This window comes from Larus michahellis, chromosome 1 (assembly GCF_964199755.1).
Source record: "Larus michahellis chromosome 1, bLarMic1.1, whole genome shotgun sequence".
NCBI lineage: Eukaryota > Metazoa > Chordata > Aves > Charadriiformes > Laridae > Larus > Larus michahellis.
The window spans coordinates 197,690,776-197,714,345 of NC_133896.1; the positions used below are offsets into that span (position 1 = coordinate 197,690,776).

The following is a 23,570-nucleotide window of genomic DNA, read 5'->3' on the forward strand; positions in this document are numbered from 1 at the left end:
GTTGATGACCCTGTTATGTTCTTCTGATTTAAATCTCATCTCTCAAAATTCCCTTTCAAAAATTGAGGACAGGTAAGCATTAGACCCAAAGACAGTAGTAAAAAGCGACAACACATCTGTTATCAATATCCACAAACAGTTAAGACTGGTACAGCTGGAAAATAAGTGAAAAAGAAAGTGAGAGACAGTGATGAAACGGAGTGGAAGGAGCTTGCACCTAACGTATTGAAAAGAGAGCCAAAACAAAGAACGCAAATTCTGACAGAGAAGAACCCTGAGGTTAACACTTGCAATAAACAAGAATTTTCCACAGGAGGGAAATGACTGAATAAATGAACAGATTTTGATCACTGGGATCAGAAGAAAACAGAACATGCAAATACTATATTGGCAAGCTTAGTCTGGCATGACGTTATGCAGCTAGAGTATCCTTTCTGGAACAGAGACATATCTTACTTGTCATTACAGTAAATGGTTATTTTCCTCCCTACTAGTTTTGTTCTGAATTGTAAAAATCTTTATAACTCATTTTGACACAAGAATAACATTTCTATTAGGTTTTGGAATAGGAAGACTGAAAGTATCAGTCCTTGCTTTGGGTGTAAAGACCTTCAGTTATTACCAATGAATTTCTGAATTTTAGATTTAGTTCTATTTCTCGTTTTTCATAGCATTTGGGAACTGAGTAAGGGTTCTTTCCCATAGGAATACAGAAGCTTAAAATCTACAAAAACATTGTTAAAATAATGTGCAAGCCTAATACCTAATACAGATTGTCTTACCCTGCTATATGAATGATTTTTCTAGCCTAACTGTACCCAACTCCAAACAACTTAAGAACTTAAAAAGATACTCTATGTGAAAACAAACAATATCCACACAGGAGCTATACTTTGTATTTTCTAATATTAAATGTCAATTTCAAATCTTCTGACATTTAAAATAGGTTGCAGCTTTTAAGGCTTTAGCTAGTCACAGCCATTAAGGTTTAGAATGGAATGTCACTATTACCGAAGATCTTCTGGAAGAGATTCCTTCCAGAGGATTTCTTGACTTTTGTAAAGTCAAGAATACCAACAGTTACACAAGTAACACCAACATGAGTCCCTCCATGATTACCTTACTCTTGGGGTGTGAATCAATTTCTGTAGAATTTGCAAACTCTAGAAGACAGGAACACAGAGGATCTCTGTATCTCTACTTATAACTTGAAAGTTATTTCCTTTTGATACTTTGGGCTTACAGGCAGAAATTAAAGATGAAAATTCCAGTATCTACTGAGAAATCTCTCCTAATATTTAAAGGATGCCAACTATCTTTGCAGGCCTCTGTGTTTCAAATATATTCTACCCAAATATCAAGAAACCAAGGTCATTGTTGTCACCACAGTCCAACGTACTTCATATCATCTCATTTCAACTTCTAATAATGTCATAATGAAGCTGGGGCATTACTTTAAGTCAATACTGAATTCCTTAGTTTACCAATATTCTAACATTTCACTACTTTAAGTTAGCATTCCCCTACCACGCAGCCCAGTACTATAGATCTAGTGCTCATCCAAAATCAGTTCTCAAGATTATGTAAATGGAAAAATAAATTAATGCGAAGGCTGAAAGTTTTGCATAAAATCAGATTAGCAGAAGTATACACAAAATATAGAACAAACAACATATATACTCATACATTTGCTGATAACCCACAAGTCCCACCTAATTTCCTTACATTTATGGCTAGTGCACACAGCTGGTATTGTTCTAAGGTGATGATTTCATGGTAACAAGGTTCTTGTGCCAACTTCACAATAGCATTCCCTGCAGCCAGCCTCAACCGAGACATATCAGGTTTGCTGAAAAACAAGCACATGGATTATGAAGGTTAATTAGTTAAAAATTATGTAATTATTCGACTTCATTTAATCCCAATCAGTTTGCATTGCTGAAAAGCAGGTACTTTAAAAAGAAGGAAAAGTGTCCATGCACTTAGCCACTGCCCCCTCCCCGCCCCCAAAAAACAGCAGCAGAAGTCACTTCAAACCAAAAGTAGTTTCCATGGCACCACATTTTACAGCCTATTACCACATACCTATTACCTTGCCCCAGTTTAGCAATGAAAATATTCCTTGAAACTTCCTGAAAGTTCCTCATGGAAGTGAAACAGTTCTAGCTGTGCACTGAACCAGCACAGTCCAAATTGTCCCTCAGAGACATCATTTAGCCTGTAAGATACTTTTGTTCAGCATGCTAGTTTTCCCTCAGCAGGGGGCTCCTGCCAAAGAAGTTGCCCATTTCTAGTCCCCAAAGTTGACAAACATTTTTCTAGCAATGACAGTTCAAGTCAACATAAATTAATTAGTTATTATGGTAGGTGACTAAGTGAACTGTATTTTTAAGACAATAGCAAAAAGGATTCAGCAAGTGAAAGAATTTTCTACATGCTGGAAGTATTGTTACTTGACTTGCACACCCAAATTGCACTCCCATCTAGCAAAACACTCCAAGCATTTGCTAATTTTCATATCAAGAGACGAATGTTTTTTTCTGTAACCATATTTACAGAGGTTATCAGAACATCAAAAGCATCTTCACACAAGCTTTGCAAATTGATATCCACTTAATGTGTGCATTACTAAACATAGTTGAGCTTTCACTGTTCTTAGAAAATTTATTTCAGTAAAGTATATTACTTCTGCCTTTTTTCACATCAAACAAAAGAATTAAGAAGTCTTACACATCACTTAAAACATTAATGAATTCTATTCAGAAGTAGCAAGTATAGCTTTTTCCATTGATAACTTGGAGCAGGAATCAAGTCATATTCTTATCTAGAAATAATTATTTATTGAAGCAGGACAAATATTGTTTAACTTCTTAATCATTTGCCCTTTATCCTTAGGAAGAGCAAACACTGTATTCTTAAATCCATTATAATGAAAACTGTATAAAGCATTTTAATCATGTTGTTTTATCTCCTTCTTTAACAAAGAGTTCATGATAAAAATACCTACTAAAGAGCTTAAATCTTAAAATTTATCTAATCAGGCTTCATACACACCTCAGCATTTTATGAAAACCACAATATTTCAAAAAAAAAAAAAAAAAACAAATAGATCCCAAGCAACCAAGTGACAGGACAAAAGCTGCACTAACTTTCAAACAAGGCATGAAGATTAACATGGTAACATCTAATTCTTAAATGCTAAGTTTCACTTTAAATTGCGTCTAGTGCGATAAGTGAACCCCATAAAGATTCCATTTTTGGACTTCAGTGACAATTGAACAATAATGCCTTACAAGTGCAGAGTGACTGACCCAAAGGAAAGGATAAAATTAAGAACTTTCTATCTTCCTCAGCTTTGGTTGCAAAAACATTTAATTCTGAAAATTGAATCAAAGATATTTCACATAAAAGTTGGCCAAATCTTTAGAAAGTAGACATATCACAGAAATACCCGCCAGTATGTATGCACGCTGTGGGAAGGAAGAGGAGGACAGCATCAGTTGTGAATATGATACTTACAGCTGAAGAAGAGAATCAGATCTGTGTTATTCCCCAAAAGGATTATCTTAGAAGAAACTCAATTGAGGATTTATTTTTGATCAAATTGTTATATCCAAAAGCCTTCTGATCTGTTTTATCCCAAATCACCCAATTATTAAGGCTGAAATAAAAGCTTCTGTATGATATAATTGCAAGTTTTGATTACTTGTAATAATTTTGCAAATTAGTACCAAGGATGCCCTTGTCCTATCAAAAGCTCTCTAACAGATACAAGAGGGACCTGGGTTATTTGTTTTTCCGGAGTGCTATTACTATTGCTGAAGACCAGATGTTTGAAATGAGAACAAAAGTGCAACCGCATGGAAAGATTTTAATCAAGTGCAAAACACAGTCTTCATTAAGGTGGTGGGCTGCACAAAGATAATCCAAATAAATGCATCTTGAAAACATATCTGGTGCATAATCATCTTCTCTCGCTTTACAAGCCAGCAGTTAACATTTTTCCTTCTCCAGAGGATAAGTGCCAGTGTCCAATTTCCCATGTTCCACGGAATAAAAACTGTCTTTTGAATATAACCACTGAAAATGTTGCATAGCAGATGGTGCAGCAAGTTATCTACAGCACAGAACTATGAATTTCTAAACTCCAACTTCAATGTTAAAAAAATGCGACACTGGTGAATTTAACCTAAATACGCTAACATCTCAAAGCATTCAGTTGTTGTCTTAAAAGCAATTCAACAAAGTCATCAATTCTACTACTTCAAAGCAAGAAGGATGAACAAGAGTAGGGATCTGTTTATTTGTTTTCCGAGTAGGACCTTGCCTTCATCTGACACTCTAGGCTGAACCATGCTTTGAAATTTAAAAAATCCCATTCCCTTACACTGTCACTGAAATATACAGTTGTGTAGATTTAGAGAGGCATGGGGACAGAGTAATTTTTATGGCTGATAAGGACAGTAACACCAAAGTGATTACAACATGACTAATGGCCTACATGAGGTCAAATGCCTCACAAAGCCCACAGCTTTCAGTTAATTCAGTTACCTTTGGCAAATTATACATTGTTTAAAAGACAAACGCAAGCCACAAACAAAAATTGACTCCATGTGGAATGACATCAGATTGAGTACAGTTTAAAAGTTATATTCTTTACCGAACAGACAATTTTACTCCTTCCAAAGCCTGCTCTGATCTGGAAGGAGCAGTGTCAGATTTGCAAATTAAGGACACAGTAAGCACAGCCAGAAAGAAGATACACTCATTGTGTTCTCAAAGGGTGAAGAATAAAGGTCAGGAAGTGTCAGCAACACACCAGCAAGCTCCCTGCAGAACTAATGGTCCAAAACATCATCTCCCTCTGCTTCAGGTTTTGAGTACTTGTTAGTGCAGGCAATATAGATCACATGAACAGAGACAATGTTCTGCCCACCTTGCAGCTTAGAGCTTTCCCAAAATGCAATATTGGGAATCACAGAATAGTAACAGTTGGAAGGGACCTCTTGAGATCATCTAGCCCAAGCTCAAGCAGGGTCACCTAGAGCAGGCTGCACAGGACAGTGTCCAGATGGCTTTTTAGTATCTTCAAGGATGGAAACTCCACCACCTCTCTGGACAATCTGTGCCAGTGCTCAGTGACCCTCACAGTGAAAAAATGTTTCCTTGTGTACAGAACCGAATGTATTTCAGTTTATGTCTATTGCATCTGGTCTTGTCACTGCCCACCACTAAGAAGAGCCTGACTCCACCTTCTTCACACCCCCCATTCAGTTATTGATACATGTTGACAAGATCCCCACTGAGCCTTTTCTTCCCTAGGCTGAACAGTCCCAGCTCTTTCAGCTTTTCCTCATCCATCAGATACTCCAATCCCGTAAGCATCTTTGTGACCCTACAGTGGGCTCATTTCAGTAGCTCCACATCTCTCTTGTACTGGGGAGCCCAGGTGTTCCATCACCTTCACAGGGATTGAAGTGAGGCCAACTGGCCTGTAGTTAGTTTTGTGGGCCCTCATTTGTGTCCTTTTTCAAGGCAGGAGACACATTTGCTTTCCTCCAGTCTTCAGGCACCTCTACTAATCACCACTATCACTCAACAAGGATCAAGGGGGGGCCTCACAATGACATCTGCCAGCTCCCTCAACACTCATAGGTGCATCCTGTCAAGGACCATTACCCCTTGTCCTATAGCAACAGGCCCTGGTAAAAAGTCTGTGCCCATCTTTCTTATAGCCCCGCTGTGAGTATTGAAAGGACACAGCAAGGTCTCCCCAATGCCTTCTCTTCTCCAGGCTGAACAATCCCAACTCTCTCAGCTTGTCCTCATAGGACAGGTACTCCAGCCCCAAGATAATCTTCAGGGCCCTCCTCTGGAACTGCTCCAGCAGGTCTATGTCCTTCCTGTGCTGAGGACTCCAGAGCTGGACGCAGTACTCCAGGTGGGGTCTCACCAGAGCGGAACAGAGGGGCAGAATCACCTCGCTTGACCTGCTGGCCATGCTTCTTTTGATGCAGACCAGGATACAGTTGGCTTTCTGGGCTGCAAGTGAACATTGTCAACTCATGTCCAGCTTTTCACACGCTAGTGTCCCCGAGTCCCTCTCTGCAGGGGTGCTCTCAATCTCTCCTTTTGTGTTTGAGTTTTGACAGGATCTCCTTGCTCATCCATGCAGGTCTGATGAAATATTTGCTTGACCTTCTGCTTTGACCACTCTTGAGCTGAGAGGATGCTCGAATACCAACTAACTAGCTTTCTTGGGCCCCTCTTCCCTCCAGGGCCTTATCCAATGGGACTCTACACCAAGCAGATCCGTGAAGAGGCCCAAGTCTGTTCTCTGAAGTCCAGCACTATGATCTTGCTTTTTGCCCTCTTTGCTGCCTTCAGTATTCTGAACTCCACTATCTTATGGTCATTACAGCCAAGGCTGCCTTAAACCTTCACATCCCCAACAACTCCTTGTTTGTGAATATGCGGTCCAGCGGAGCACCTCTCCTCATTGGCTCCTCTGTCACTTGTGTCAGGAAGTTGTCATTGATGGTCTCCAGGAAGGACCTGGATTGTTTATGTGCTGCTGTGTTGCTCCTCCAGCAGATATTGGAGTGGTTCAAGTCCCCCATGAGGGCCAAGACCCACTAACATGAAGTTGTTTCCAGCTGTTTATAGAAGGCCTCATCCAATTCCTTGTCCTGGTCAGGGGGACTACAGCAGACACCCACTACAATGTCACCCATACCAGCCTGCTCTCTAATCCTAACCCATAAGCTCTCAGTTGGCTCATCAACCATCCCCAGGCAGAGCCCACGCTCTGGGGTTGAAGGGTTGCTTTTAATACAGAGCAATCTCAGATATCATGCAGCTTTTTCCCCTCCCTTATAAGTATCCTCCGCCCTCCGTTAACTTTAATAATGAAGATGTGATCACAGCATTATGTACAGTTTCTATTATTATTTATAGTTTTGGGTACAAAAAGAATGGGAACATTAAGTTTCTAAAACACACACAGTAAGGAATCATTGCTCCAAGCATGAAAACACACAGAACTAATCTATTCACAAACTACTAGATAAGCCAACAATATGCTCCAAGCAGTTATGTTGAAAAGCTAAATTACTGCCACTTAACTCCCTAGTAACTGCCATATTCATGTCTATAACATAACATGCCAATTCATATGACATATAACACGACATGCCAATTCATATTACAGAATTTGAAGCTATGAAACAATTATTTACAAGAAACTTTAAGACTACACAGTTGCTACACAGATACATACTAGACAATTCTCAGGTTTGCATTTTTGCACACACAATGTACATTCTACCTGCATAATCACTGTATTACCTGAAAATTAAAACCTTTTTAGTCATACTCGCACAATCCACCCATGCATTTAATGGCTTTTGCAGATATAAACCTTCAATGTTTGGCAAGCAATAGTGACTGACAACTTGTCACTTCTAACGCAGAGGATTAAGAAGATACCCAGAAAAACAAATAAGCTGTCTAACAATCACCTAAAAGGTGAATTATTTATTGAGACTTAATCCTCTTCACGCATTTCCCTCTTCTCTTCACTTTTAGAGGCCTCAAGGGATTGAAGTCTGCCTTGAAGCAGAAGTGCCTTATGTACTAGCTATTCCCACTTGGTTTACTGAAACATGCTATTATTTTTTATTAGAAAGCCTGCCTATCGGCCTTTGGCATACACAACAAGCAACACACCAGAAAGACCAAGCTGCATAAAAAAAATTAAAACCAATTTTCAATGGGAAAGAGGAAGTTACACAGTTTATTCTTGCAATATGGGTAATGGCCCTTTGAAGAAAGAGATATAACAAACAAGATGAAAACATTAAAAAACAGCTATATCTATAGTGTTAAAAAACTCGAGACTCAGAAAACTTATGTAGGAATCCAGCCAAGCTTACCATTAGTTCTTATGAAATCAGATGTATAAATTGTTAAGCAGTCTAACAGAATAGTTTAAGTACTACTCTGACTAAAACTCTCCCCACTGCATCGTCAGATTAAACATCACCATCTATCACATACCTAATTTTCCCCTGCTCTGTTAAATCTCCATCACTGTGTAATATTGTTGTTAGCAACCTCAGAGTAGAAGTTCCTGACTTGCTGTGGTTGTTCTTCATTCCTAGCAACCATCGAACCATCATCTTGATGGCCTGAATCTGAAAAAAATTTGATATGCAGAAGTCAAATCACAGCATGAACCTAATTTTTTAAATACCCTTCATCTTAATTTAATCACACAGTATTTTCCAAAGTGCTTTTTTGTTGCTATGAACATAAGCCTGTCACGGCTGCAAAACATCATTTAAATACTGAAAGAAAACTAGACATACGTTCACTAGACAGCAACTTTTCACTGAAAGTCTCAGGCATTTATTACAGCAAATAAAAACCACATACAACATTCAGTTAAAGTTCAAACTGTTTCTTCTACTAAGCAATCACATATTTTGTCCCATGAAAACATTATCTTAATTAAGCTGTTACAAAGACGTTACTGGATCAAAAAGCAGAACACATTTTCATCTTCCTATATTCCTGTAATTCCTGTGCTTAAACAATCCCTATATATTCTTTATTTATATATGTAATATATGTAAGACATGTAAATTAAAAAACACTTCATAGACATCTTGACTGTTAGAGTATCAACCTGTATTAAGATAACTCATCCCAGAAAAGAATATTTCTTTCATGACTATTTAAAGAAAAGGATCAAAGCCTGTTACTTAGGATAACTTGTCTTTTGCCAATGGAAACATCAAGTGTTTTGAGGCAAGCTTCTAAAAGTATGCAGAATCCAGCAGCTATCATAAAGCACTGAATAATTTCATGTTTCTTTAGTGAAAATAAAGCATGAGTTTAGAGATTAAGTTTATTTTATTATTTGAATCCCTTTGTCCTTTCATTTTCCTTCTATATGAGGGCAGAGACTGTAAAGAAAACAGAAAGAGGAGTATCCTCTTACAGGAAAATGAAAATGCTCATCTGAATCACATAGACATCCTTGGGAAAATAGAAAAACAAACAAATCAAAACACCAAACCCTGAAGTTCAAAACACAAAACCCAAAAGCTTTAGAAGACAATATGACACTTCTTGTACGTGGTAACTTCCAATTTTCTCCTTAACGGGAAAGGCAGTTCTAACAGCTTTTATATAAAAATTCATAATATCACCAAATGAAATTCATCATACAGTTGTTTTATTCCTTGTAACAAATTGATCAATCACAATGGTCCCTTCAGATCCGAAGTTCTAGGATTGACATCTATACATGAGTTTATGTTTTAGCACTGTAGCCCATTTACTCTACCTACAGAATTCTAATTCTGTTGGGTAACACCAACAAGAGGTAGGATGTCTGTCACTCAGGAAGTCAAAATGCAAATGGATTTTGTGGAACAGAATTGAAATTATCTTGCCCTGGCTTTCAAAGGGTCTTCCACTGTAACAGCTGTAGCTATCCCACCAGAAGATTTTTACTAACAATAAAACCACCACCAATAATAATAAAAGCAACAACAGCAGCAGCAGATCTTTTGGCAGCTTACCAATTCAGTTTCTTCATGTCACAACCAGTACCTGTAACTATTAGTACCTCCCATTTGTCAGGAGGACAGAAACATGCTAGGTCTATTTTGTCTTCAAGCACATGACATATTCTGACAAGGAACAGCCACATGCTACCTTGTGCCCTGACATCTCTGGTCAGCTCACGAGCAATTTCTGTTTTAACCTTTGCTTCTCTCTTCCTCTTCCACAATTCCCTTCCCCTAATTTTGCTTTCTGAATCTATTCTAGTCTTTCCTTACACGTAAAAAGTCTTAATCCCAGCTACTTCAGTATTTTCCTCTAACCCCACTATGTTCCCTGTTTCTTTGCTGGTGTTAGTGGTGATGTGATGACATTCCAGCAACCCTTTAAGCATTCCCATGATATTAGTACAGGGCATGAGAATTCCTGCAGTCACTGCCGCTGGATACCTGAAAACTTAAACAAACATGGCATGAGTTTGCACTGCCCTTGTGTTTTAAATTTTTTCTTTGCAGACAAGCAGGATAACTATCAAAGGATAATTCCAGTTGGAAGGAGTGTCAGGAGGTCTCTAGTCCAATCTCCTGCTCAAAAGAAGGTCAGCTATGAAGTCAGACCACGTTGGTCTCAGTTTTATCCATTACGGTGTTGAAAGCTTCCAAGAACGGAGATGCCCAGGCCCTCTTGGCAACCTGCAACCTCTAGCAACCTGTTCCATCGCGTTGACTGTTCTCAGGGTTTTTTCCTTATATCCAGTCTGAACCTCCTGTTTTAATTGTGTCCCATGAGCCTAGAGTTCTCTGAGAGTAAAGATTATACACAACATGAAAATACCAAGAAAGTCAAAATACAACATGGGTCAGAACCATATCAAAGGCCACAAATGACTGCTTTGTGCTTGACTTAGCAGCACAACATGAACTACCTATATTTGAAGTGCAAGCAAAAGCGATAGGACATTGTAATTTCTGAGATAGCAAATATGATGTGACAGATCTCTGATCTGTCATATGAGAAAACTGCAATTAACTACTACCTTTACATAAAAATAGTGAATAAGTATTAATTTTAAGGTTAAAATTAACAATTAAAAATAATCAGATAGTTATAACCCTTTTCTCTGATCTAGATGTTATCATCGTTGACTGCTGTAAAAGTATAATGGGCTCCCATCCCGCATAGTGATCCTAGAAACACTGTCTTATCAGCGTTACGACAAATGCTGGAGGTTTGTGCAGTTTGTGCAGTAGTGAAAAACAAAACCATGCCCACATAAAGCACAGTTAGAGAAACCCTATATTGCAGCATACACAGACGGAAACAAGAAATATCACTGCTACTACGTAAGTCTCAATCCACTGGATGGTGCACAGAAACAAGTATTCAGTAGTGGTCACTGTCAAAAGATTACTGCTTTAGAGAAGACACTCAAGTGCCAGGTGTAGGAATCCAAATCTAACTCATACAGCAATTAATCCAATTCTAATCAATATTTAGTACTGTACTGCAACACTTCTCTACAGACATCATTTCATTTAAGTTCTAGCATTCAAAACTAAGGTTAGCCCATATCAGTCTACATCCATTAGACTGGACGATACTAAAATTTTGTCTTCATCAGTCCTTGCCCCTTTCATGCTTGAAATTGTTAGTTTTAAAATCCCCATTAGATATATGATATGGTTATGTTACAAAGGGAGAAAGAGGCTTTTCAAACCAGAATAAAAAAAAAATACGCTGTCAGAGAGAAATCGCTTATAAACTAATGGTGTGGCCTGCAGCGTTCATTAAATATAGGCTTCTCAGTGGCAATAAATGCTAATTAAGTTTGCAAATCAATTTTCACAATAACCTGTTTTCACTTGCCAATAAATGCTTCTTACAGTTTTCAGGCTTGGCTTCAACTTCAAATTGCCTCAAGATTTTCTATGCGCCAACTCCCTTCCAAATAGTCAATTGTATGAAAAGTTTTATTACCATAAAAGCGCATTTTAAAGACATATTACAGCTTCACAAATAATTTTATAAAAATTAAGAAAAACGATATTTACTACTTCCAGTTACAAGTATAATTCCTGAAGTGAAATCATGTCTATTTTAAACAAGCAGTTAATGAAATCAAAACAAACATGCATTCTTTTAACAGTTTTTGGAGCGTACTATGTAACTATGGAATTGCACAAACACAAAAATATCCTTGCTGTAGTCAAACAAATGAGGAGCTAACAAATCAATTCCAAACACAACTAAGCATTTCCAATAACGAGTTCTGTACCAAGCTGGAAACCAAAGTACTTACTAATACAAAGAGTTTAACAACTTCAAGAGAGGAGGCAAAGAACTTTTTCAAACCACCAGAGCAACTTTATCCAAAAGGCACTGGAAATTAAGTGACTGCTATAATTAACTTAGAAACAGCATGCTACAAAGTACGTGCATCCTTCTTAATCTGAAAAAAAAATTATATGTGAAAGCATAATTATCCCTGTTTTGAAGAAAGGGCTTCTAAAAACAAATACTGACATAGGATGTATTTTCCACACTAGAAGTCTATTTCTGATTGAGTGAAGAATTGAGTGAGAATGAGTCCAGAAAATGTAATAATGAACTTATTCCAAAAAAGAAGCAGCTTGAGATGACATTTTTAAGTAAAAAAAAAAAAAAAACACCAAAAAACCCCAACTAAACCCACATGATTTTTAAGTGGCAGATTTTTTTTCTTAAATCTAGGTTTTTCTCTAATACACACTGTACACAAAGAAAAGCAATGTAACACATTTATTCATTTCAGGAAACTGACACATCCAAAACCAATTTTTTCTTTATTCCAAAACAGCACTGAAAGTTTTTTCGAATGTCCTAAAAATCCAAAAGAAAAAGGGAAGACTTCAAATAAAGTCTCTATGGTATTTAACTCCTCTGTTAAACAGGAGGGAAAAAAAAAATTTACTTTAACTGTCATAATATCTGGAATACTTAAGTGTTGCACATCAAACCTGTGCCTATAAAAAGCTATTGTAAAAATTCAATAAAGTCTTAAGTAAATGTATTTACAAAAGTAAAAAAGTAGATGCTCCCAAAAGCAAATTATTTTCTTCTGTCAATCAAAAAAAAATGTGTATACTGATAAGATCCTCAACTTAAAAAGTTACTTCTTTCTTACGTTTAAAAACGTGACAAGGAAATGTAGAAAAGCAGTTGACAACTTTAGGAATCAGGATATTTAACTTTCTTTATTAAGTATTATACACATGGTCATAGGAAATACAGTAAGTGCTACTTACTTTGACAAGCGTTTCAGGAGACACTTCTTCATCTGGGACCCAAAGTTTTGTTGTCTTTTTTCCTGGAAGCTAAACCAAATGTTACATTTTATTGCACTACTGTTACTCTTCAGTGAAACCTGCTGTAACCCCATCTTTCCTGTTTACTTCTGAAAACAATACAGCAGCACTCACTAATTAGTTTTATGCCGTCTGTATTTTATAGAAGTAACTATTACAGAAGTGAGATACTGTTCTTACATCACTATTCAAGTATCCGCAAATTTAAGAGTAGTTAAGGGGGTTTTGTTGCTGCTGCTGTTGTTACCTGAAAACTATTGCTTTAGAGTGTAATAGCCATTGCTTTGAAAATAATTTCCAGTTTCCACATCCAGTAGATTGGAACCTCAAGCACAGTTTTAGACAGTAAATCTTTCAACAATGGTTGACAATGCACAAGTTTTCTTTCACTGTATAATCACTATCGATACAGAAGTATTAGATATTAAAATTCACAGTCTTCCATTTAAACAGTGTATTTTAGTTTCAAATGTGTTACGCTTCCAAAAAAAAAAATAATCACAACTTGCTTGCTCAAGACAAGAGACTAAGTGAGTGAAGTCAATCCAATTTTCCCGTTTTTAACAAAAGGCAAGTCATGAGTGATCAAATGATGTGCTATACAGTTTGTCATTTTTGTAAGGACTACAAAATTAGTAGTATTAACTTTCCAGTACTGTGGGTTTTCAATTGAGTCAAACAGTACACGTGGAAATCAAAAGACAACCATATCCAAAAAGTAGAACCAACAAGCCAAAAATTTTCACTTGCTGAGTATCATACTACAGGAGAAGCAGAATCTTAGTACAAGGTTTAAAAAATACTTACCCTATCATTCATTAGCAAATCTTTAACAATAAACGTGGCAACCAAAGATTTCAAAGGGGCAGCAAATTGATCAGGTGCTAGCATGGCTATATGGCCAATAGTAACCAACGGTGTAATAAGATGCTCAAAATTGCTTGGATCCAGACTTTTATGCAGTGGCTAGAATAAAGGCAATAAATTCAAGTATTACTGATATAATCTGTGTCATACTGGGAGAAAGGGAGTAAGAGTTCTGTACCAAGTTATTGATGTCTATTTCTGTTTCAGAAATACAATTTTAAAAGAACACATTCACAAACCTTACAAGTCTCCTACAAATGAAAAAACAAGATGACAGACAAAATGTTTATCACATCTGGGTACTTCAAAAAGTGGCAGCTCAAGAAGGACCGTTTAGGAAACAATGGATTAAAAAGCGTATTTTCTTATTGAAGAAGTGGGCATACTACATCTCAAGATGGCAATTTCAGTAATGGACTATGATTCAGCCTTCAAGAAAAAAGGCTGATGGGCACTAATTAAAAAGTACATTTGCAGTTATAAGTATTCAGTTTTCCATAATTTCTGTACCATTTAAATACTTTGGGCTAGCCCCAACAGGGGTGAGGAGTGACGTATGGTTCCTCTTTCCATAAATAGTTCATGGTTCTAGCAAACAGTCCAACACTTTGTTTTATTCTATTGTCTGTTAAAATACAAAATCCTAAACATGATGGATCACAGGATACAAAAAACACCCTCCGCTACTATTTTTCAAACCAAACTGTATGAGAACAAAGGGAAACAGGAAAAACATTATTTTCTAAATTTGATACAACTTGCTGTATCAATTGCCACTACATGCCTTAATTTACATATGCAATATAAAACACTAATAAAAATTAACTTTAAAATTTTTATTTTACCTCAAATATCTGTGCAAACTGTGTTTCTTTGCTGGAAAATATTGCATGAATACAGTGAATAGCATACTTGGCTTGACGAGGGGGTCCCTTTTTAGCTTTATGATGCAATACTGGAAGTAAAGCACTTTAAAAAAAAAAAAGAGAAGTACCTTTTCACAAATTGAAAATCTTCCAAAATATCAAACTAGCAAAAAAAATACAGATATACATATATATATAGAACACAACACCTCTGCAAAAGTGCCAATTGTCTTGGCTTTGACAATTTCTCCAAAGAAAGAAAAAAAAAAGGGTTATTTACATGGCTTGCAAGTAAAAAAACCAAAACAAACAAACCTGGTTTTTGTTGATAAAATATGTGGTAAAACAAATATTTTATCTATGCAGGTTGGAAATATTTTTGGAAATATTTTTCTTTCGGAAACATTTTTGCCTACATATCCCAAATAAATTGCAAATAATGTTTTTACATTGCTGTATATTAATTTAGGAAAAAACATAAGTAATTCTGAAGAGCAATGATAAAAATTACAGTAGCATTAGTGACATATCAGCTGTCACTACTTTGGATATATTCATTTCACTTCCGTTCTTCAAAAAACACTGCATTTTCAAGTCATTTAAATCTCTCTCCTCTTTTACCTGAAGTAATACTTTCTTCCAAAAGAATGCCACATAATGCTATAGCATGCAAAAGGAAGAATGAAGACTTCCAAAATCCCATACAATACAGAACGCTACTCAAACAGAATAAGATACACAACTTACGATCGTATATGAGGAAAGTCTTCTTCAATTTTACTTCCTGTATTTTTAAAAATTTGTAAAGCAGCTTCTGCCACTTTTTCATCATCCATTTTCAAGCAAGCCAGGAGAGATTCAAAAGTTTCAGCTGAATGAAATGAGATAGGGTGTGTAAATGAAAGTACCTGCCAAAATAAGATGAAAGCCATGTTAATATTTTTTAAAGGTCCACTTATGTAGAAAATTCCATCAAGAGTTGCTTTCCACTGCCATACTGGAATATTTATAATACTCTGCCTGGTTTTGTCACATGATCCACATTTCTCTTTTTCTGACTTTTTTTTGGGTCTTGAGAGAAACACAATTGATGCTAAGGAAGCAGCATTCACGTTTCAGGAGTTTTACTTCAGAGTGCTGCTAGACTGACTGAAACCACTTTAGCCACTGCAACACAAAGCGCGCTTCTGAAGCCCATCTCATAATTTTGTTTCTCTAAAAGGAATCCAGCTTGTGTCCTCCCAGACTTCATGCTTTGCTGAGTGGAACAACTGGCTGTTCTTTGCAGTTCCTACCTCTAAAATAGTAATATAGGCATACCCAATAAGGTCTCTAGTCCCTCAAGCTTTCCACAGCAGCTTACCAGGTCCTGTACATCTCCTTCAGATTCTTGGACACTGTTTTTAAGTACTAGAGTCCTCCCACATAAAGAAAATACAATAATAATAATGTATATTAAAAAATCCTCATTTGATCCTCCTTGAAAGTTTGCCTTCTCTGAATTTTTAATTGGCTGTTGATTATTAGCCTCTTTTCATGTTAATATTCTGACCCATGTCAAAGAAACTATTCTCAAAAGCATAGAATGGTTTGGGTTGGAAAGGACCTTAAAGATCATCTAGTTCCAACCCCCTGCCATGGGCAGGGATACCTACCACTAGACCAGGCTGCTCAAAGCCCCATCCAGCCTGGCCTTGAACACGTCCAGGGATGGGGCATCCACAACTTCCCTGGTCAACCTGTTCCAGTGTCTCACCACCCTGACAGTAATTAATTTCTTCCTAATATCTAATCTACATCTCCCCTCTTTCACTTTAAAATGGTTACCACTCACACTATCACTATGCTCCCTGATAAAGAGTCCCTCCCCATCTCTCTTGTAGGCCCCCTTTAGGTACTGGAAGGCTGTTATAAGGTCTCCCCGGAGCCTTCTCTTCTTCAGGGTGAGCAATCCCAACTCCCTCAGCCTATCCTCATAGTATAGGTGTTCCAGCCCTCTAATCATCTTCGTGGCCCTCCGGTGGACTCACTGCAACAGGTCTGTGTCCTTCTTGTGCTGAGGACTCCAAAGCTGGACACAGTATTCCAAGGTGGGGTCTCACCAGAGTAGAGTAGAGGGGCAGAATCACCTCGCTTGACCTGCTGGCCATATTTGTTATGATGCAGCCCAGGATGCAGTTGGCTTTCTGGACTGCGAGCTCACATCGCTGGCTCACATTGAGCTTCTCATCTACCAGCACCCCCAAAGTCCTCCTCCTCAGGGCTGCCCTCAAGCCATTCTCTGCCCAGCCTGTATGTGCGCTTGGGATTGTCCCAACCCACGTGCAGGACCTTGCATTTGGGCTGGTTGAACTTCATGAGGTTTGCATGGGCCCCTCTCTCAAGCCTGTCCTGAATAGCATCTCTTCGCTCCAGCATGTCGACTGTGCCATGCAGCTTGGTGTCATCGGCAAACTTGCTGAGGGTGCACTCGATCCCACTGTCCATGTCTCTTGACATCGGTGTTAAACAGCACCAGCCCCAGTACTGACCCCGGAGGAACGCCACTTGTCACTGGTTTCATAGAATCATAGACTGGTTTGGGTTGGAAGGGACCTTAAAGATCATCTAGTTCCAAGCCCCCTGCCATGGGCAGGGACACCTCCCACTAGATCAGGTTGCTCAAAGCCCCATCTAGCCTGGTCTTAAAAACTTCCAGGGATGGGGCTTCCACCACCTCTCTAGGCAACTTTTTCCAGTGTCTCACCACCCTCATGGTGAAGAACTTCTTCCTAATGTCCAGTCTGAATTGACCCATCTCTAGTTTTAATCCATTCCCTCTAGTCCTACCATTATCCGACATCCTAAAAAGTCCCTCACCAGCTTTCTTGTAGGCCCCCTTAAGACACTGGTAGGCCACTGTAAGGTCTCCTCGGAGCCTTCTTTTCTCCAGACTGAACAACCCCAAGTCTCTCAGTCTGTCCTCACAGGAGAGGTGCTCCAGCCCTCTGATCATCCTTGTGGCCCTTCTCTGGAGACATTCCTGCACGTCCATATCTCTCTTGTAGTAGGGGCTCCAGAACTGGATGCAGTACTACAGGTGGGGAGTACTCCTAGTTTCCACTAGGACATCAAGCCGTTGACCGCAACTCTTTGAGTGTGGCCATCCAACCAGTTCCTTATCCACCGAGTGGCACATCCATCAAATCCATGTCTCTCCAATTTAGAGACCAGGACGTTGTGTGGGACAGTGTCAAATACTTTGCATAAGTCCAGGTAAATGATGTCTGTTGCTCTCCCCTTATCTACCAGTGTTGTAACCCTGTTGTAGAAGGCCACAAAATTTTTCTGGCATGACTTGCCCTTGGTGAAGCCATGTTGGCTGTCACCAATCACCTCTTTATTTTCCATGTGCCTTAGCAGAGTTTCTAGGAGGATCTGCTCCATGATCTTGCCAGCCACAGAGGTGAGACTGACCAGCCTGTAGTTCCCTGGGTGTTCCTTTTTGAAAACAGGGGTTACGTTTCCCCTTTTCCAGTCAGTGGGGACTTCACCAGACTGACATGACTTCTCAAATGTGATGGCTAGTGGCTTAGCAACTTCATCCACCAGTTCCCTCAGGACCCACAGATGTATTTCATCAGGTCCCATTGACGTGTATACCTTCAGGTTCCTCTGATGCTCTCGTACTTGATCTTCTCCTATAGTGGGCAGTTCTTCATCCTTACAGCCCCTGTTTTTGCCTTCTGCGACTTGCGCAGTGTGGTTGGAGCCCTTGCCAGTGAAGACCGAAGCAAAAAAGTCACTCAGTACCTCAGCCTTCTCCATAACCTGGGTGACCAGGTCTCCTGTTTCCTTCCAGAGAGGGCCCACATCTTCCCAAGTCTTCCTTTTATCTCTGACATACTTATAGAAGCTTTTCTTGTGGCCCTTGATGTCCCTGGCCAGATTTAATTCTTTCTGAGCTTTAAATGTAGGAACTTCTTCACATGCAGTTTTCTATTTTCACCACTTCATTGTATGCCATCCCCTTTTCTGGACTCCTACATATGTCCTTTCTGGATTCTTCTCATGATGTACAGATCCCTTTCTTTAGGACAATCTTACTCTTCCTTAAATTGGTCATGTCAGTTCATATGAGTATGTAAGTACTGACCTGGGAGCCTTCTTTCAAATATATAGTCCTTCATTACATGACTCATTCGTATTCCGGTTCATTTTTGTGCTACTGGCTTTCTGCGCTTCTATCTAAACATGCACATCTGTCCAAAGAGTCACTTGCTCTCAGATGAATCTACTAGGCCCTTAGCTGATTTGAGATATTCTGAAAAGTTCAGTATTGGAGTTCTTTAGATTTTGAGGCCTCTGAAGTCAAGCCACAGCTGGACTACTCCCAACACTATCATATAACTGAGGTGGTACTATGGCACAAGTGCCTTTCTATGCAAGTACAGGCAAAGCTGACATTACATAGTCTCTCTCAAAGACTAGGCTAAAAACTTTAAGTGAAACAAAAAGCCCTATGTAGTTGTATTTAAGAAGTTTCACGCTTTTAACAGTACTTGTAAATAACATGTGATCAGCCTTCTTCCTCCTAATAAAAGTTTTGCACAATGTCCCCAGAAACACATCTTGATGGGATTTGCTATGTTAACTGAGTCTCAAAGATTACACATAGTTGAAATACATAAGACCTCAATTTATTAGGAACTCAAGGGAACAACAATATTGTTGTACTGATAGACATGTACAATTCCAGAAGTAGTGTAACTATATTCATAAACCATTGAATTCATACTCTAATAATCAAAACTCAGCTGCTGATGTCACACATGCAACTACTTTTGACTTCCAGAAAAACTTCTAAATGATTTATAAGATACCTTACATAAGATGAGCACAGAGAACAAAACACAAACCAATATTCTTCCAGATTATCACCACATGCTTATAACTAAAGATACTGAGTGCTAATTAAAAACTTATTTTAGCAAAGTTGCTTCAGAACATTTCACATGCTCACTGACCACCAGGAGTATACTTGCCTTAAGCAATTCAAGACCTGCTCTGATTGCCTGGTCAGTAGGTACACCCTCATCTTCATCATCAGCTGTTCCATCTATAGACTTGTTTACTTGCTTGATAAGGGCACTTGGAGAGGAAAACAAAACATGGCCTTGTGTTTAATGCAATTCTACCGCATATGACCATTTTCATAAGTTTAAGATATAATCTTATTATAGGAACTTATTTAAAGCATAAGCTTGTTATAAAACAAATATGTCAACCACATACATAATCTGGCTGCCCTCGTCTCCTATCTAAATCAAATCTTATGAAGCATTAAGTTCAAAAATGTTTATCCATCCTGAATTAAGAACTATATACAAATTACTCTGGAAGGATGACAAAAATAAGAAAACAATTTGAGCATTACAAGCAACGAATTCAGGGAAGAATTATGGTGAGGTTACTAGCTGCTATGGATTTGTAATAATTGATGGAAGATAACTGTTTACAATGTTTAGTCTATAACCAAGAGAAACAAAACATCATTAAACAGCTGTGCTAAGAGATGATGAAAAATTTAAAAGACCTATTTCCTGCATATTTCACCTTGACAGTAATGCTTGAGTTTTTTGTTGCAATGTACCCTAGGAAGGGAAATGGTGAGTATCCAGATGATCTTATTAGTGAGTGGTGCAGGCAGCTTCCCAATCAAGAACTAAATAATATTCAGAATATTCCTTCAGTATATCCTGTAAGTTATATTTATAGACAAAAAAACCACCAAAAAGAATAAAAAAATAAAACCAGGTATAGCAAACCAATGGAGAGGCCTCCTAGTCAGACTTCCCAGACTTCCAATTTTTATTTTTTTTTCTGTCCCTAATCGGACAAAAAAGACCACCTATTAAGAAAAAACACACAGTCTGTGTCTCAAAAATGAAGCAGAAGTTTAGTGAAATTTTACAAAGAGGGGAGAAGACGAATTCTGTGGCAAAACTGAAAATATGTGCTTTTTACGCCTTTTTTTCCATTTGTATACTGTACGGCAGTCAGTCAACAGGTAGACTGTGAAATAAACATTACAACTTAGTGCCACATGTGAATATTACTTTAAATACACATTTTATACTGCTTCCGTGAACATGAAAAAAATCTATTTTCAAATTTAAAGTAAAAATCCAGCTATACATTGTGCTTAATCCAAATCAGAGACAGACTTTTAAGTGAAATCTCAATGGCTCCACTACATTGCATACATGACAGGCAGAAACTGAAAAGCTCAAGTACTTAGAAGTCAATTACTATAGTTGGAATTAACAGATAAGAATTTACCACTATTTAGAACTACTTGTCTTTAATAAGGTACCACATATGTCAAATACAGCTATTTAATAATCATTTCAGCAATTACTTTTTTCCTCACCCATAATTTCACTGGCTTGCTCTTCCTTGTTGACTCAGCACCACAATCTTTACTTCCTCAGTTAAATTACTGTTTATGTCACTATGAGCTAATACTCTGGGTGGAAAGTTTCAATGAGTAGCCATGGACAAAAATTTGTTTTAAAATAAGTCAGTCAGTCACAAACCAAACTTTCCCCATCAGCAACAGGTTCATGTTTCCTGACAGGTTGTCCCAGCTCTGCTGAATGACAAATCAATTGTTTGTGCGGCTACATTCTGAGTGAAGACACAAAAACCCCTAAGCAAGGGGAAACAGAAGAAAATACTGCAGGTCACCAGGCCTTAAACTGCACCCGCCCAATCTATTACTACTTACAGTTAAAGGTGAAATAAGAAACCTTGATTTCAAACCCTGTGATCTGCAGTCAACAACACACACAAAAATACCTGATGGATTCAGTATCAATGTGCACAGGAGCAATTCTCTCGAGAAGAAACTTTATCATTTCCAGGAAAGGATTTGTTGGTTGCTTTGGATTGCCCAACTTCTTTGTTATTTCCCTCTGCAATATAAGTTTCAATTAAAATTATAATCAATTCAGTTCCGAAAATATTCACATATTAAGAGCAATACTTACCACACACCCTTCAGCCTGTTTGCAAGAACATGTTGGACTAACAAGCATTTCTAACTGACTCCTTATTTTTTCATCATCTTCTAGAACTTGTGTAAACTTTTTCATGAAATCTTGAGCTTTCCCTGGATCAGGAAGGTTTCCTTTAAATAAGCAAAAGAAATCACTATTTATTTTAGTTAAGTATCAGTATTGGAAGTTACCCAAGTTTGAAGTGTCACACCAAGAAAGTTTCTATGTGTGTTTAAATTAATCAAGAAGGGTGGAAAAAAACCCCAAACAAACCTGTAAACAAACCACAAAACACCTCAATGTGTGCAGAAACACCTATGAAGACACCAATTTCTAAGAAATCGGTGTACCCACAGACCTCCCCTGGCTATTCACTTTCCATGCCCTTCACACTCATTTTTCAGCAAGTGTACTTCTCCCTGTTAGTAATATTAACAGCTGAAGCTGACCTCAGAATGCAAAGCCAATACTCCACAGAAAAATATACTCTTTATGTACATCGTCTGATATGACAAGTGTGAAAAATGTCAAAAGGGTATTCTTCCTAAATTACTCCTTCACTAAACATAAGCTTACATGTTAAAAAAAGCTTTAACGATGTAGTTCTTAAGTTACATATTAATTTTATATTTACATTTTATATTATAACAAGACAATTTATTGGCATAAGTTTTAGTATACTATTTAAGATGTTTCATGGTTTTGGTACAGTAGCTGTTAAGCAAAGCTGGCACAGAAAATGGCATAGGACTACAAGATAGTTCAAAACAAATTGTACTAAGTATTTGTTTTGCTGTATTGATTTTATTTTTTTTTAATGTGACCCAGAATTTACAGAATTAGAAAAAATTATTAACTCATCAACTTTTATACTATAAATAAAAGGGAAAAAGAATTTGGAACATGGCAAACTAAGCAGCAAGATTCAGGTTTTCCTCCACATTTTTTTAAAAAATGTACATAGCCTTAAGCAGGTTGTGGGGTTTTTTTCCAGAACGGTTTGCATTTTTTAAAAAAGGTTGATTTAAAAACAAGATTTCAGCTTTGTAAAACAAATTTTTCTTCTTCTTACTGGTTTTAATGCTATTGGCATGGTACGCTGTGAGGAGCAAGAAGTGTTGCTTTGGGGTTGGTGTTTTCTTTTCTTTGCCAGGAGTTCAGATTACATAGAACTTCTTCAGTTTCCAAAGTGCCTTCCCTGTGACTGAAACCCAAACTCTTTCACATTCTCCCAACAGCACTTACAATACCGACACTTCCAAGACAGGCAAGTCAATAGATCATTTAGTAGGTTAGTTACCATCAGTTAATATATATTCAATAGCAGATGCTAATGAAGACATTAACACCCTAATCATCTAGATTTTGAATTAGTCCACAACAGATGCAGCCAAAATGTCACGTGACAGGCTTCACAACTGGAGACTTTTTACAGTAAGGAAGTAATTCTGCTTACAGTTGTCTTAATTCTCTAAAGCATATTGTTACATCATGTTTATCATGATTTGTTGTAAGTGTTCTCTGTTACAAAACTTTTTATAAGCTTATCTCAAATGACCTTTAAAGCAAGAAAGCAATATATTTCAACTGTAATTTTTAGACAGCGTAAATACTTCAACCGACTTACTTGTTATAACCATCACTTTTGAGAATATAGCTTTACTGCTGGCATCTGTCTGCAAGTCACAAAAGAAAAATGGATTAAGTTAAAATTTTACATTATATATTTCCACTTGAATACAGAGTGAGTAAAGTTCCATAATCCATTATCAACAGGTCAGCACCCATCATTTTGCTAACACATCAGTGTGATAGAAATCAAAATGTCCCCTGCAAAGTTAATGTTAGACAGTCACAGGAAGTAAGTAGTAGATCATGAC

General features: G+C 37.7%; 1 protein-coding gene across 5 annotated transcripts in view; it reads right to left on the bottom strand.

The window, feature by feature from the left end:
• Positions 1 to 23,570, bottom strand: part of PDS5B (PDS5 cohesin associated factor B) — a 116,746-nt gene that overhangs the window by 27,073 nt on the left and 66,103 nt on the right. For all 5 annotated transcript variants that reach the window (XM_074567866.1, XM_074567859.1, XM_074567863.1 and 2 more), the window contains exons 15-24: positions 23,318 to 23,366; positions 21,682 to 21,821; positions 21,491 to 21,606; positions 19,675 to 19,780; positions 15,398 to 15,558; positions 14,630 to 14,753; positions 13,725 to 13,883; positions 12,858 to 12,926; positions 8,059 to 8,195; positions 1,726 to 1,849 (exon numbers count right to left, since the gene is read on the bottom strand). In XM_074567866.1, coding sequence (XP_074423967.1) covers positions 1,726 to 1,849; positions 8,059 to 8,195; positions 12,858 to 12,926; positions 13,725 to 13,883; positions 14,630 to 14,753; positions 15,398 to 15,558; positions 19,675 to 19,780; positions 21,491 to 21,606; positions 21,682 to 21,821; positions 23,318 to 23,366 — 1,185 coding nt within the window. The remainder of the gene's footprint in view (positions 1 to 1,725; positions 1,850 to 8,058; positions 8,196 to 12,857; positions 12,927 to 13,724; positions 13,884 to 14,629; positions 14,754 to 15,397; positions 15,559 to 19,674; positions 19,781 to 21,490; positions 21,607 to 21,681; positions 21,822 to 23,317; positions 23,367 to 23,570) is intronic.